The 17470-nt window shown below is 39.3% G+C and overlaps 1 protein-coding gene across 3 annotated transcripts in view; it reads right to left on the reverse strand.

Moving 5' to 3' along the window:
- The window catches only part of NPAS3 (neuronal PAS domain protein 3), a 992068-nt gene that overhangs the window by 300571 nt on the left and 674027 nt on the right, over window positions 1-17470 (reverse strand). For all 3 annotated transcript variants that reach the window (XM_019518905.1, XM_019518907.1, XM_019518906.1), the window contains one exon: window positions 9095-9184. In XM_019518905.1, coding sequence (XP_019374450.1) covers window positions 9095-9184 — 90 coding nt within the window. The remainder of the gene's footprint in view (window positions 1-9094; window positions 9185-17470) is intronic.

Here is a 17470-nt window from a genome sequence, read left to right on the forward strand (position 1 = left end):
CCCCCCCCGCCCCCATGACACTGTTCTGGCTGCTCCATGCCAGAGCACAGCATGTGAAAGCTCCAGTCCTGGCACTGCTGATTGGCTGGGCAGGCAATGCACTAATGCAGCAGTGCTGGAGCTGCTCATGGTCACGGCAGGTGAAGGAGTTCCCATGTACCCCTGTCGAGGAGAGACCCCAGCCCATGGGGGAGCTGAGCCGTGCCTGAGCTGCTCTGGATCTGATTCAGGCCCTGACCCAGGCCCAGGGCCAGAGTCAAACCCACAGCAGCTGCCTGCTCCCTGCTCTAAGAGGAGGGGCTTTTTCCCCCATGCTGTTTGTGGGGGGGCAGTCTTATATTTTTTCTTTCCTACAAAATATATTTTTTTCCCCAGTAAGATAAACCACCGTGTTAATACATACAAAACTGTCATTGCCAATTGTACAAATATATGTTACTAGTCAATGAAAAAAGATACCAAAGTACTCTACAGGAAACTTGTAATTTTGCACTGCACAAGCACACACAAATAATATGAATGGTGATTTAGAAAAGTATTCCTCAGTTTTAAAACGAATGACAATCTAATTTTTCTTAATCTCATTTTGCTATGCTCCACTTTCAAAATGAACTGAAAACTACAGCGCTGTCTATATCATAGAGCAAACAGCCAGATTACTAATGCTTTCAGACTTTTGCATACCTAGTCTTGGAAGGAGTTAACAACTGCGCTGAAAATACCTTATCAAAATCTTATTTTTAACATCAAATGCCAGAAATTATTAAGCAACATGAAAAGTCTCCAGCCTTCAAATGTTAAACCAATGAGGCTATATTTTATTGCGCTGGCTCTGTGCAATTCATTCTAACTAGTGAATCCCTTCTGCATAAAGGCTTTCAATGTTTCAGCCTCAATGGCTGGTAAAATATGTTCAAAAGAATAAATAAGGGGAACATGATTCTCATATAAAATCACATTCCGAATTCCTTTGGTTGTCTCAGTCTCATAGTCTGGTCTATTCAACAGCACCTTTAAGACAATGTGGTTGTCAGTATTTAAACAAACTGGGGAAAAATAAGCTAAAGCAATGTGATCAACAACAATAAGTTAATTTCCAGTTAAAAAATAAGTAAAACATCACCAAGTACTGTATTTGGACTGACTACAAAGTGACAGTCAGAGGATTATTCCACAGATTTCTAATGCGGGAAATTCTGATGGCATTTACTAGCATAACCTTTCAACTCTGAGCACATCAATAGAAGCAGACAGTGGTTTGAAATATGATTCCTTGCAGATAGCATATCCTCATTCATCTGACTGTGGTGCTCTGTGCTCCATTGCACAAACAGCGGCTCACCCACTTCTGAGAGGACACTAATAAAAAAGGCATCAATTTTCAGCTCTAGTACTACTGTGATCTCTTTATATGTTCGACATCCAACATTAAATTAAAATGCTGTTATAAATCCTACTTTCTGAATCTGGAATGAGTGTTGGGTTTTTGTCGCATGAGACTGCAGCAAATCTTGTCAAAAGCAAGGAAGCACATCTTGTTCACTCAGAATTAATGTTGTGGATGAAAGGAGGAGGTAAAAGAGGTTGAATATGGTGAACTGTGGGTGTCAAAGGCAGTGGGTAATGCAGCTTTGGGGTACCAAACAGAGCAAAACAGTTGCTGCTTTCAAAATGTTGTTAATAAAGTCTTACAATTAACAATTACAAATTGTGTATTAGACACAATTTTTTGATAATTTAAAGTGCATTTAGAAAAATACAAATTTTAAAATGTGATTACAGCTGACTATATCTGTAGTAAGTAAAGTCATCTATACTAAACCCAACAATTTTATAACAACTAAGTAACACAGGGAAAATATTTTGGATCACATCAAGCCTCAGAGTGAAGGTTATTACAGGGTGTCTATGCAAAATTATGCATATCGATGTTGATGTTCATGGCTTGTGTCAGTTTGTCATTTGCACTTGAGTTGTCTTAAAAGTTCTTGGGTTAGTGTGGGGGGTGGGGGCTGAAATCATTATAAGGCAAAAATTATTAAACACCAGTATGTACTAATGCAATAATCTCAAAATCTTTTCATATGAGAAAATTACAATATAAAGAACACTGGCTGTAGGAAGCAAAAAAGCTGAGGAAAATATTTCTTTTAAGCACAAGACTATAATATGTTTTGGAGCCTTTCGACTGTGTCTGGTAACCTCAAATGGCAGGTATCTTTTTCTCCTTTAAGAGCTATGCTAAACTACAATGAAAAGGCAATAATGTTTTCAGCAAAGATACTGTGCCTGTAGATACTCTCTGTTGTTTAGTTCATTCATAATTACGAAGAAAAGAAACAAGCTTGCTTTTTTTTAAGGGTGGGGGAGTGCCTCAAAGAGTGGTTCAATATCTGGATCGAACAGAGGAACTTTTCCCCCCTAAGGATCCTGCCTGAAGAAACCTTGACATGCACAAAGTCAGAACCTAGACAAAGTTGCCCTGGTGAGAACGATAAGGTCACCCGTGGGATTGCTGAGATTATCTCTGTCAAGCACTTGGACAGCATGCAGTCAAATGATGCATCATGCAGTCATTTTCGGGGGGGAAAAATCAATTTCTTCACCAGGTCGCTATTTGCTTTTCAAAGTGCCCTTGTAGGCCTTCACCACCAAGCATTTATCAATTTAAATGTTGTAAATTGATAATGTGCCACTGTGCCTTGTACTGTTTCTGAATTATTTTGATACTTATATTTTCTCACTGGTTTCAAAACCCTCAGAACCTCTCTGTATTTGAAAAGGATCCCTCCCCTCCCCCCACACCTTCTTTTTAACATAAAAGTAATGAAGTTTCTTATGCTGAGCACTGAAAAATACGTCTTGGAAATCTACACGATGGTGATATAGAATTCACATGCTTTTATTTAAGAATTATTTTTAAAAGGGGTCAAAACACCACACAAATTATTAATATTAGTGCATGGATTTATTAACTAAGAGGCTGATCATTCTTGCCACTATCATTCAAATTTGGAATACTAAAGAGAAAACAAAATCCTGTAGGCTCTTATTTTTTTTAAGGCGTTGTTACATAACATATTGTGAGGGGTTGTTTTTATAATGTTACAATAAGAAAATGAGCTAAAACTTACAGAATGAATGTAAGTGTCACATTTTCCTGACACTTTTTAAAATAAACATAGCATAAAGTATTGCATTAACCATATACTATCTTCAGCTTCATTTGCATTGAAAAACAGGTAGAGCACAGTAGTTGAAGCCTGTGCTTCGTAAAAGCAAAAGAAATACATAGCAGTTGCAAAGCATCCTTAACCTCCAGTGATTTATTGGCCCTCAGCCAAGTTATCAGGGGAATCTAATTCTTCTTTATTATTCAAATAAACCACATTTGGCACCATGGTTCCCTTTCAGAATAGCTTCACAAATAGACTGAGTACTGTCATTTATTTGACCTTGTACTTGTGTGCTGTAGCTATAATTTTATTTGCCATTCCATAGAACAAATGCACAGAAATCCAAAATACAATGATCCATTCTAGTATTAGTAAGGCAGTTGACATCTAATATACCTGTTGTCTTCACCTGTTTTGTTTTAAAAAGGACAAAATGTAAACAACAGTTTATCCTTTTTTTTCTCCTTCACCTCTATTAGCTCTTATTATGTCTGCAGCTGCACTACTCCCTTTTAGTGAGCTTTCTTTAAACAGGCCAATTTGCAACCCTGTTTGTGTCCTGGAAAGCTTGAAGGAAAGATAGGAAATATTTTAAGGCATGGACTTTACAAAACAAAAGAGAAGGGAGATAGATAGTATCTGCATGGTATATATGTAGAGTACTTTCATCAGTGGGAGATGATGAAATAACTTGTTCCAGGACAAGGGGAATAAGCAACTAGCTTGTTGGCCTATAATGTTTTCCAATTAAACTGAAATCTTAAAAACCTGTTCATTTTCTCCTTTTGTTATATATGTATTTTTTTCTTTTAAGGAGGACCGTTACTGTCAATGTTTCAATATTCTGCTTGGGCCAAATTCTTAATTTTGGCCACACATGTTGGGAACCAAAATTCCAAATGTAGGCAATCATTTGGATTTTTAGATCCGTGGAAGAGTTACTTGAGTGTCTATTTGAATGTTCACATCCGAGATCTGGCAATTAATGTAGGCATCTACATTTGCAACCTGACTCCCCCTCTCCATTTATAACTAAAGTAACTCAAGGATTGGTAATTTTCAAAAGATGACAGTTTCTTGGTTTTTAAAAGTACTCAATTTGCGGTGTGGTTAAACAGACAGACACACAGGAGTAATCTACACTGTATATTTTTACATTACAATACTGCAACAGCATGGAAAGTTGCCTGTAACACTGCAACCCACGCAAAGGTAAATTCCATTGATACAAGCTGCTTTTAACATCAGTGCACCATGTTCACCCTGGCTCCAATAAAGTCAATGAGAGTTTTTGCTACTGAATTCAATTGCCTGGGATTTTGAAGATATTTAACTGCTGGGGTAAATGCTGCACAACAGCCACGAGTGTAGAAAACCTTACGTTTATATTCTAAGTTAATAAATAAGCATGAACCTACAAACAAATACTACAGTTTCTTGTCCCACTGTATATTGAGAAGGATACTGGAAAATATGAACATGTGGCTGATTAATACAGTTCATAGATTTTAGACCATTTTTTTCTGCCTTTTTAAGCCTTTATTGTACTCTCTTCTTTCTCACTGTCTTCACTGTCTACTACCACTGTGTCTTTTTGTCTGACATAAACCTATATCTAGTGTTCTCTGAAACTGTCCTGAAAGCAATGCCATGGTGGACTGCTCTGGAAGCACCACTCTAAAAAATGAATTCTAAAATTCAACTAACTTATAATTCTTGGCTAGCAGTAGTCAGAAGATTAAACATTGAAACCCACAAATGTTTAGGTGCTTGTCTGCCCATAATATCAGAAAAGTATATTTACTATAGCTTTTATTGGGTGCGTCTACACGTGCCTACTAAAACGCAGCAATAAACTCTGGAGCTTATCACTGTAGAATTTATTGCTGCCAGGCACAACATGTTGAGCTGGGTTGGAGCATCCCTGGCTGGCAGGGGGCTCGGCTCAGGCTGTGGAGGGGCTGGCTGGAGCACAAGGGTACTTCTTTGTGGAGCTAGCCAGCAGGCAGCTTGCGCACTGAAACACCCTGGTGCCCCAGCCAGCCAGCACAGTATCTACATATGCATTGCTGTGGAGATTTTTTGTGCCACAGCAAGATACTACTTATATTTAAAAGTACTAGCCTGCTGCAGAGTAAATTAATCTACTCTAGCCTAACAGAGGTGCATGTATAGATGCTGACATGTTTACTGCACAGCTTACTAAGTCAACTGAGCAGTAAATGTCTCCTATAGACAGACATGCCTATTGTTAAGTTGGTCCAGACTGTGTCATATGGAACCTTATTGTCATCACCTCAGTCAGCCTCTAGAGCACTGATTCCCAACCAGGATGCCTCAGCACCCTGGGGTGCCTTGAGACCTTTTCAAGGGTGCTGCAGGGTGCCATGCAACGTGACCTCTGCCAGGTGTGTAAACATGATTCACAAGATAGATCCAGAGATTTCAAATAGGAATCCACAATGTTAAAAACACCCTGCCCTGTTATGGAATTTCTGTGTTCTTTGCAACAGAGGGAGTCAAAGTTAAGAACTAATATTTTCCAAGGGTTATCTAGAGTCTAAGGAGGGGTGCCTTGAGTCTAAAAAAGTTGGGAACCATGATCCAGAGATGTTGGGTGGCTATACACATACTCCAGGGTGGGGGGAGAGGGGGCGCTTTAATTAGAGCAGCTCCAAGAGCCACTCTAATTAAAGCACCCACAGCATCATGCCTATGAAGAATCCCCATGATTCAAAATGGCAGCAGGCGCACTTGAACTAAAGCTCATTTGACAATCTTTAGTTCAACTGGCCCTGCTGCCATTTTGAAGTGCGGGAATGCTGAACAGACATGACATGGGGGCTGCTGGAGCACATTAATTAACATGCTCCGGCAGACTCGGTGAATCAAGTCTGCTCCGATGTGTGCTAATTACCACACGTTGGAGCAGACATCTGGTATGTATATAAGTGCCCTTTAGTTTTATCAGCTTTCTTTCTTACTAGTCTGGAAGCTATGTTAGAACATCAGACTGTTTTTTTGAACCACTATCCCTCAAAGTACACACAAGAAAAAAACAGGTTTGCCAAAAAATACTCTATGTTCATGCTCAGAACTCAGCCAAAGTCACCTATTTTCCCTTAGATGGACTTGACTTTTTTCTTGATTCTAAGCACATAAAACCTTATTTTCATTGCTAGTAATTAAAAAGGGATAACAAGGACAATATTGTCTATGCAGAGAAACCCATATGCCAGACACGAGGAAGAGCAATCAATACAAGATACTTGGAATTTACATTATGGAATGTTTTAGACTTCTCAGAAAGTGTCTATAGGTTATAGTCCATACAGATTTGACCTCAGTAAACCTCATGTTAGGAAGTCAGCTTTGTTTACCTAAAAGCTATGTATACAATGCAAAGAAATGGAGGCAACATATTTTACATGTTCATATCCCATTAATGCTGGTTCTTGCCAACTTTATCATATACCAGATTTCAATAAAATAGCAACCTACCATAATGACTGCCTCACTTTGGACTATTTTGAAATCACTGTTGTGAAATATTAGCATTTTCTTTGTACTTTGAGAATTGTTTATATGGATGTTTTTGCCAGTTCTTTTTGTAACAAATAAAGCTTTTGAATGCTTAATTTAGTGTGCATGATTGCAGTTTCTTTTTTTTTTGCAGTGTTAGTGATGCATCTATAAGCTATTACAGCAAGTATTACAGCACTTACAGGGAGACTACTGAAAAAAATTGGAAGGGTTGTCTACTGTATACACCATCTCTACTTATTCACTATTTAATACATTACTACTGTCTCAAACAAAGATTAGGTTGGAACATCAACTGGAACCAGACATATTTAATGGATATATCAGTTCCTCAGCATTTTCCTTATTATGGTGTTGAAGATCTCAATCTTGGCTTTAAGTTTTCAATGACCTTTTTTCACAAATACCTTGATTAATACGTGCAAAGACAGGTTTGCACTGATACACATCAAATGCTGTAACATGCCTATAAAATTGCCTCATTCATCTGGACACTTGTTTGAAAAGTATATATAGATAAAGATGAAGTATAAAATCTCAGTAATTTGAAACAAGTTTAGAGGAAGAATTGACTTCTAAAGTATTACAGTTAAAAAGCAGTAGAAGAAAATGCTTTTAACAAGAGACTAGCATAGGGTTAAAGCCAAATTTTTCTTGAACAGATGATATTTCAGATGGCCACACTATTCCAGATGCATCAATTTCCTTGAAAATCCAATCCATATATGTGCATATGCTGTGCTGGCAGGAGGACTGACTGAAATGGCCAAAACCCAAGAGCTAATATTCTTTTGGCCAGAATAATGCAATTATTATTTTCCTAGCTATCAGTCTAAGCATACAGAGCCATCTGTTATGCAAAGCAAACATACACATCTCAATTACAGAAAATGCAGTTGCCTTGACAGAATTTGGATTACACCACTAACCAGGGCTGTAAAATTTGTTTTAAGCTAGTGTATAATGGATGCCTTTCAGGAGTTCCCTAATTAGCATTTACCTGCTTAAACTAATTATTCATCCTTCTTCTTTACTGGCTTATTAAACTTTGTTGGATACTATGCATAAAACAGATTAATATGAGCATAAGACAATAATAAACATTAAAGTTCTGATCCTTTAGTGTATTAGCAACATGGTGGTGCACCAGTTTCAAAATGTGAGATTCTTGATACTAGCTCCCAAACAGATTAAGGCAGGGATTAAAGCCTATTACAAAACTAGGGATTTTAATGAGAGACAAGAATACTAATATTGAGTTAGCAAGAGCTCTGTTTCTATGTCTATCATTGGGTTTACTAAAGCCATTAGAAAACACAATTACAGTATATTTTATCCAAATATTGGTATGTTCTTTTAGGAGTAAATGAACACTTACTCCAATTCTCAACAATAACATTTAAATTGTGTTTTTTCCCCTGCAAAAATGTTAAATTAGGCCTATGCATTATTACAGAGTCTCTTTCTTTATTTAGCCAGGGTACAGAAAAATCACTAGGCACCTGAAAGGTTCCAGTACTAAAAGTTGAGTCCTCAGAGCTGTGCCAACTTAGTCAAGCAACAAGTTCAGTATGGGTCCCCATTTAAAAGAGCAGAAACAAACATTATCTCAATTTTTATCTCCTCAGGGTGACTGCACGAGAGGTAGATTATCCTACTTGGCAAATCATCATGCAAAAACTCTCTGCTGAATTTCTGAATCTAAATAGAATGGAGCTATTTCAGCTAGAAGCCTCTGAATGCAGCAGGATTAGCAATAAGCAACAACAAGCAACTTTTCCCTTTTCCTATCCTTTTAACCTCTGACAAACAGATGTCAGCAATTAAACTCTAAATAATCAAACTGCTATATTTTATGAATTTGTCTTTTCAGATTGGCGAACATTTGTGAAAGCAGCAAAATATGTCCTTGTTGGAACCCTCCCTGCAAGACATTTTAATGGTTTCTTTCAGCATTTCTTGACTCCAAATGACTCCCTGTCATTGTGTCAGCTCCCAGGATAATGCAGGGTACTCCATAAACATCCAGTAATAGGACACAAGGGAAGTACTATTAGTGTGTCCCTTTCCTATCAGGTACAGAGGTTTAAAGTTCAAAACAACTGAGAAAAGAAACTTCATTTGTTCCCAATAAATTAATAATGATCTTTTGTGGCAAAAAAGTTTTCAGGGCCAAGTTTATTTTACCTGAACATTCAATACTGACACATATACTTCTCAAATACTTTTTGGGATGAACCAGATGCTGCTGTTAAAAAAATGAATTCAGTAATTCACACAAAAGGTGGCAAAAAAGATCATCATGACTTTAAGAATGGAAAGAAGAGGAGTACATTGCACACAATTGCATTCTAGAATCTAAAATTTTTACTTACTTGGGATAGGCCTAGATAGATGGAGACGGTTTCTGAAATGTACAAAAATTTTCCTTCTTGGTTTAGTGCAAATACAAATCCATCCAGGGACTGCAGAGTAAAAACAAAACAAAACCCAAATGAATAGATTGATAGATGTTAAAATGGAAACAGATTAAAGCAATGGCATCACACAGTAAATTGAGACTGATATTCTATCTTTTATGCGTCTTTTTAAATTGTATCCTTATAGAATTCATATAGAATTCTTTTATATTTATATAGGAAGAGCACACTAGCATATTCTGAAGTATGAAAGCTTTTTGTCTTCCTTACATCTGCCATGTATTGTATGAAATCTATTCTTGTCTGCATGAAACAAGAAATACCAAGCCCCTCCACCCGCCCTCCGAAAATGTACTTCAATCTTTCTGGGTGAAAAAAATTATGTGCGCAAAACAAGCCATCCTACAATGAACACTATGCAGAGCACAAAACTGAAAAGTACAGTAGCAAGAAGGGAATTCCCTCTTCCAAAAACTGAGCAAGAGAAAACAAATTCATAATACCACTTGAACCACTATGGACCTCAATAATTTGTTAATTAATCGAGAATTACACCCACACACACACTGACACCTTTTGTGGGAGAACAAACAAAGCCAATCAACAGATTACTGTCAAAGACGTTTACAGCTTGGGTCTATAGAAATCTTATGAATCCCAACCCTTCCAAGTAAAATTGTAGATTCAATTTTATTCTGATGTGTAAGTCTTTAGATCTGGCTTCCAGTGTAACCACAAAAATCAAGGCATGACTATGTGCATTGATGTGTAGCTTCTGGAACAGGACTGCAGTTAGTAAACAAAGGGCTATAGCTTAAATTTGATACATGGAGTAAATTACTGAACATCAAGATGAATATATATCAATAAGAATGGGACTAAATCTTCACTGGGAATATATTGCATTTCAGACACTGTATACTCCTTTAGTTTTACACCTCTAATGAAGTTGATTATTGGCAAATGTATGCATTTTTTGCGCATGTAAAGTTACACAATAAGGAGACTAGTGATGCTAACAGACTTTGGGAGCTGAGAAACAGCCTGAATTCAAGCTCAGATAAATGTATAGGTAAAGCGAAAATGTAATTGCATTACATTTGAGATGAACAAGTTTGTGGACGAATAATATAATACAGTTACACACAAATTTAGAGAAAATAATTCGATGCCAAAGTCACTGTAATAATTTCGCTCTCTTTCAAATACACAACAGTGATTTCTGAGGCTTTTAAATGTTTTGATTCCTCTGCTTCTTGATTAATTTCTAACACACTGCTGGTCAGAAGCTGACTTTGGCAAGTGTTCACCCCTCTCTGATGTAGTAGGTGGTGGAATTAGTTCAAAAATCTGTGTTTTCTCAAAAGAATAAGCCACACATTAGAAAACAAACACTTGGTAAGATACAGCATTAAAGAAAGACTGTCTAATTTATATTTATGAATTAATAAAAATGTAAATCTACATAGACTTTGTTCATGTAAAACATTTATATTATGCAAGCCATTTATGGCATCTTATAAATCACCATTATTTTTTTTCCAAACGATTAACATGGGTTCTGTGAATTCTAACATCAATAACAGGTAAAAAAATACGAAATGGTGGAGCTCAAATTTTGACCTATCCAAGGACAAAAACAAAATCTCATACATTTGATTTCCATTATTCTCTAATATTTCGTCTGCTTTTACCAGTGTCATAACCTTTCAAACTTTCCCTGGTAAAACAAGGACAGAAAAGCAAGTTTGCTTAACCTTAGGCTTTTTTAGAGACTCTGTTTCATGTTCCATTCAAGAAGTGGATCTACTAATGTACAGTGGGGAAAGCATCTATGTGATACTAGAAAGAAACTCAGTAAGAATTAATAATTTTCTGGCCATAGGATTATTCTTGGTGTATCTCTTTCTACCAATAATGGTAGCGTGGACAGGTGGTGCCATGGAATATACCCCACAAGTCCTTTTTCTCTCTCTTGCCTACTGGTCACCTTAAGTGCCATTAGAATTACTTCATTCTACCTACTAGGGTGGATACATGCTCTCTTCCTCCTATTTTATCTCTTCTGACATTTCCTTACAAGTTATGCTTGTGTATAAAAGCTAATAAAATTAAGCCTTTGAAACAGTGGATAGAGCAAAACCAGTTAAAAGTAAGGTGGAGCTACTCAATTTTTGAAAAAGTAAGCTCCTCTTTGATTACTAAGCTGTTAACTACTTCTGTTCCTGAAATGCAAGCCAGTGAGAGCAATCTCCAAAGAAATGGAAGGAAAAGACAAGTACAGTTTTTAAGTGGAAAACTAATCAACCCCAAAGTAAAACAAAACCCAACCCTCCAATACCTGCCAGTTCATCCTAAAAATATACGAGAGCAGATAAGGACTGAACACCCGTGTACCAATGTTGTTGTTCCTTATACAGGTCAAACAGTGTTTCTGAAGGGCTGTCTCATTTGCTATTCATAGGTATTATTTATGAATATTTATTATTTAAGTAATGCGTGTTGAAATTTTTCAATTTTTCATAAAGCCTGTGTCCTTTGTGTGCACCAAGACAGAGTCAGCCTTTAAACAATGGGGGAATTGGGTCCTGTAGAAGAGCTTTTGACACCACAGTATGATGCACATTTAGTGCCAATTGAGGAAATATTTTGGAAGTATCATTTGAGTTATGTGACCAACCACAGAACAACACTTACAAAAAAACACTGGTTTCAATCTCATGTAAATCTCTTTTTCAAAACAAAGACCAGAGTGTAACTTCCAAAGACAGGATTTCTAAAGAGATTCACTGTAGATCAAAGGCAAGTGTGACCTGTGTTGCAGTTGTGATCGACAGAGGTTTACAGTCCAGAGCCACTGTCAATTTTAATACAGAGTCAGGGCTTGCAGAGACTAGAGGGATTTCATAAAATGCTCCATTTTCATCAAAGCAGAGGCCACATGGATCAAAATGGTGGACTTGGATATGTAGTCTTGAACTATACCCCCTTTTTAACTGACACTAGCTGCCATGCTATGCTTAGTAGTGGGGCTTCACAAAAACTTGCTGTAGCCCTGAGGTGGGCAAATTTCAGGGACCCTGGATTAAAGAAAAAGCTGCAAGCAATGCAGTTTTAAGACATCACATATGTATTGGTAATGCGCAAAATGTGATTAAATCTGAAGTTTCACAGGACTTTTGATTTGAGAAAACCATTATGTATTATGCTGTTTCAATCACCACAGGCTACTTTTTAATTTTTTGAAAACTGCCCCACTGTTTTCAACAGGCGCCAATTAAGATTCTGGGGTCAAAGTGTTAATTACATCTTCTTACCCACTATGTAGAATTTTGTGATTATTAACGAAGGTTGGATTAAGATGAAAAAGAACCGACACAAATGTTAATGCTTGCCCCTCCTCGAGAAGATTTATCATAATACCATGCTGAAATCTATATGCTTTCTTCAAAGCAGTTAGGAAACAAAATTGTGAAGGAAACACTAAAATAAATGTTTTAAAGACATGCAAGTATCTGATTTATCGAGACAGTACTCTTATTACTGAGAAAAGTTCTAAGCTCGCCAGGCAGGATTGATATGAGATTTCCTTTGTCAGATCTCTGTAATTCTATGTGGTAAATATGAAAGAAGTGAGACTTAGATGTAAAAGTCAATAGCTACAGCACCTCTAAATAATGCAAATAATTATAATGTATTGTCCACAGATATTAGTATAATGTGGAAAATTTAGGACATGGGTTTTTAACCCCAAACACTGAGTGCCTTATATTGTATTTGTCAAATTGTGGTTATTTCCTTGCAGTATATGAAATTAACTCTACTACTCTGACTGAATGTGCTACTATGTAATGAATGGTGCTAAAAGGATTTATATTTGTCAGAGGAATTGTGTCCCTTCTATTTATGCATATTCTCACTACCATCAAATTTCATACATTGAAATCTTACTACACAGTGTCCTTCTGGAAAATATCCTCATATATCATATTTCCCATGGAGTCCCTAGCTCCTTCTAGTGTATTCCAACACTGCAAAAAACCCTGTTACCCTGACCTAAACTCCAGTTAGAGTGAAGAATTACCAGTAGGCTAGGTTATTTTAATGACAGATTATTTTAAACTCAGCCTTCACCATCTGTTCCACCCCCTAATTATGAATGCAAAAAGAACATATTTCACAATTACATCAGTAAAAAAGTAAGATATACATGATTTAAATGCACGCATGTGTTCCTTGTCCAATGCAGCATGCATCTGTGATGTTTTGCTCATAATTCAGGCTCTGATTGGGGGGGAAAACAGCTCACCCCTGATAAAATAGATTAATTGATATACTAAACTTTTTCCTGGCAAACAGATCATCTTAATTAGAATTTTTCACTGTTATGACATAATGATATTATAACTGGAGCTAAGCATTAATTTGAACACAATGCTTGTCACCAATTAGACATATAGCATTCAATAACAGCTAAAATATTTTACTGTTATAAAGAGAGATAGTATTGGATTCAACCAATATGCAGCTATGCAAACAGTTCCCCATCTTGTAATAAACACATAATTGCAAAGAAACCATCCTGCAAAAGTTCTTTACAAAATAGCACAAATTTACAGTGGATAAGGGTGAGTTTTATTTAAAAATGTCATTCTCCTTGTAGGTGAAAAGTGGACAGAGACCTTAAAACATTGTAGATATACAACAACAGCACAGCAAAGCAGGCTAAGAGGAATCAGTTTTAAGGCTGTAATGCCCACCTACCACGCTATCATTATTAAGGTAACATTCTGCAGTAACACCAACAAACTTACCAAAGCATGACTACTTATGCAGGGGAAAAAAATGGTAAAAACTTGTGCCTTGGGCTTTTATAATTAAATCATGTGAAAAGAGAAGTGTTATCCTTGGAAATTTGACTTTATGTCCACAGTATCTGATGCACACAGGCAGTTTTGAATATTTATTAACTTGAAGAAATCTCTAACAGTTTTCTTAATGAACTTCTGTTTTCTTTCCCTGAGAAGAAAGAAATCCCAAATAAAAGAAACAAAGGTATGGTTTCTAGAAGATGTTGTAGTGCACCTTGTTCTCTGAGTCCTTTTTGTGCACAATGTAAATACTTTCCAGTTGCAAAATCAAACTGCCATAGAACTCATTTTCAACTCTTGTATTAATACCATTTTCCCACTTGTCTAGTGTAATGAACTATATTAAGCATGAGCTCTGAGATAGTGACACACATTTGGCAACAAAAATGGTGAGGTAAGAGGACAAACTCAAAAATCATGGTCAGAGTAAGCTCTGGTGCCATTTTACTAATTTGGCTCCCTCTTGCTTTTTTGCTGTTGTGGACAAGAAGACTGGATTAAATTTATTATGACAGGGAAACGTCCTAAAATAAACCAATCTATCTTCAGGAAACTTCTTCATGACTATGAAAAAAGTGGCAAAAGGTTGCATGACAGATCTTGCCAATTCCCTTGTACTATCAGCCTCCAAATTTCTGGGCCATGAGAACTGGTGCAACCAAAACACTAGGTGATGGTATGAGGAGGCATTACCAGAAAAAAAAGATATTGTTCAAGGGTCTCTTACCAGGATCCGTTATAAAGCACAGGGTATAAAGAGAAAACCAGAAATTTAAATGCAAGGATAACAGTTGAAAACTGATTGCAAGGTTATGATGCTGTATTCACAGACATATTTACTGATAATAAATTGAGCCAGATAATCATGTAAGGACTAAAAATCTCAGAGTTGTAAGAGTTCAAGAAAAATCAAAGATTAAGAATGTGGCCCTTTTTGTGTGTGTGAAACTGCTGAAAGGTCTTTGGGGCCTTCAAGCCTGTGGATTGTAATTCAACTTTAATTTCTACTAGAACACTGCCGTAAATTGCTGCACAACCCATCCCATCCCAATTGCATGAAAGAAAAATAGCATTCTAAAATCTATAAGACTCATTGAAAATTTGGTATTGTAGGGGAAAAATACTAATATAAAAAGGGGGAAAAATAGAGTCTTCAAAAATACCTGAATGGAAGACTTGCACCCATTATGTATCTTACCTACAGAGGATAAATGATACTGGTTAAATGCACACAGATAGCTTTATCAAGATCAAATCATAGGAAACAACTGATGAACTTCAGCTGAGTGATAGACATCTAATGATTTTAAGTACTTTTGTGAACTTTCCTTGGTGAAATATTGGAATTGTTGTTCAATATACCACATTTCTCTGCTGAGTTATATGCTTATTGTTCATTAGGGCTAGGGACGGACATTACACATAAACCAGTTCAAGTGATCATAAACTGGTTTAAACCTGTAACGGAACAGGTGCACATAATCCAGTTTCAAAATGGCCAAAACCAGTTTGATATAAACTTGGTTGAATATAGTATCAGGCTTAACTGATTGAGCTCAAACTGGTTTATGCAATGTCTGTCCCAGAACCCCCTACCAGGTTTAACTTAAACCAGAGTCCCTCAGCATCGCAGCACCCTCTCTGGGATGGGCTCTCTGCTCCAGCAGAACAGAGCTGGCCCCACCCCTCTGCTTCCGGGACAAGCAGGGGCAGGCAGGAATGGGGCTCTTGCCAGAGGGGGATTTAATTCCCTGCTCCCTGTCCCACCAGCAAGGACCCAAGCTGTCTCTGCTGGACACTTCACCCTTGCTGCTGCAGCACAGAGCTGGCGTGGCCCCTGGGTCAGAGGGGGCAGGGAGTGGGGGTTATTCCCCCATCTACCCCAACTGCCCCTGGAGAACTGCAGCCAGGTCTGCTCACCCCAACCACCACTTGCTCCCTGTTTGTGTCAAGCAGCAGAAGAAGCCCCCTCTGCCAGATGCCAGAAGGAGAGGAAATAACTCCTGTCCTTACCCCCTGCCTAAGGGGTCCTGCCTCTACCCAGCCGCTGCAGCAGCAAGGAGGCAGGGCCCTTGATGGGGGCAGCAGCTGCTGTCATAGTGTTGGGGAGCATGACTGACACTTCCTGGTGGGAGGGGCCCGCTGTGGGGTGGGCAGAGCTGCAACAGATTGTGCGCGGCAGCACTGGGGCTAGGAGGGGGCCAGAGCCCTCCAAGCCGCTGCTGCTGCCACGGTCCGCAGCAGCTTTCCTCACCCCGCAGCAGGGCCTCACACCAAGAAGATGCTCGCATTTGGGGAAACCATGACATGGTCACTCTCCCCTCACTGCTCCAGCAGCTGGGCAGAGGTGGGGCCAGAGGCCAGCTGTCAGGGCCCCCTAGGCAGGCGGCAGGGAGTGGGGTTATTCCCCGCCATTCGCCCTGGGGCACTGCAGTGGGGTCTGCCTGCCGTGGCTGCTGCTGCCACACGCTCCATGCCTGGGGCAAGCAATGTAACAAGCCCCCTCTGCTGAATGCTGGAGGGAGAGGGGCAGGAGGGGGCTTATTCTGCTGCTTGCCTCAGGCACAGAGTAAGTGGCAGTGGTGGCCAGGGTGGGCAGACCCCACTGAGGTTCCCTGGGGGCAAAGGGAGGAATAATCCCGCTCCCTGCCTAAGGGGCCCTGCTGGCTAGCATCTGGCCCTGCCCCTAACCAGCTGCTGCGGCGGCGAGGGGGGAGTGACAGTGATGAAGGTCGGAGCACCTGGCATGGTTTCCCAGATCGTAAGCCTCTTCCTGACGTAGGGCTCCACTAAAGGGCAAGGAAAGCTGCTGCGGACTGTGGTGGTGGCTTGGAGGGCTCTGGCCCCCTCTGAGCCCCGATGCTCCACCTGCCCTACAGCAGGGCCCCCCCTCTGGGAAGGGGCTTACGCTCCCTGACACTATGACAGGGGCTGCTACCCCCATCAAGGGCCCTGCCCCCTTGCCACTGCAACAGATGGGCAGAAGTGCAGCCAGATGCCTGCCAGCAGTGCCACTTAGGTGGAGAGTAATTCCCTCTTCCTCTGGCATCCAGCAGAGGGGACAGCAAGGGGCTTATTCTGCTGCTTGCCCCAAACAAGGGGTGGTGGCAGTGCCAGTCGGGGCAGGCAGACCTGGCTGTGGTTCCCTAGGGGTGGTGGGGGTAGATGGGGTAATAACCCCCCTCCCTGCCCCTTCTGCCTCAGGGGACATGCCGACCTGCCACTGCAGTAGTGATGGGCGGGCACCCAGCAGACCTGGCTTGGGTCCTTGCCAGTGGGACAAGGAGGAATTAAACTGCTCTTTGACAAATTCAGGCTCTGGCTTTGTGAATGTCTGTCCCTAGTCCAACTGATCTAAATTGGTTGCCTTTTAATAATGGTCTTTAAATAGAAGACAGCTGGCTAGGAGATACTGATATGGGTGTTTCATAGTTTCATAGTTTCTAGGGTCAGAAGGGAC

This window comes from Gavialis gangeticus, unplaced genomic scaffold (genome assembly GCF_001723915.1).
Source record: "Gavialis gangeticus isolate Ggan-Ray unplaced genomic scaffold, GavGan_comp1, whole genome shotgun sequence".
Taxonomy (NCBI): Eukaryota; Metazoa; Chordata; order Crocodylia; family Gavialidae; genus Gavialis; species Gavialis gangeticus.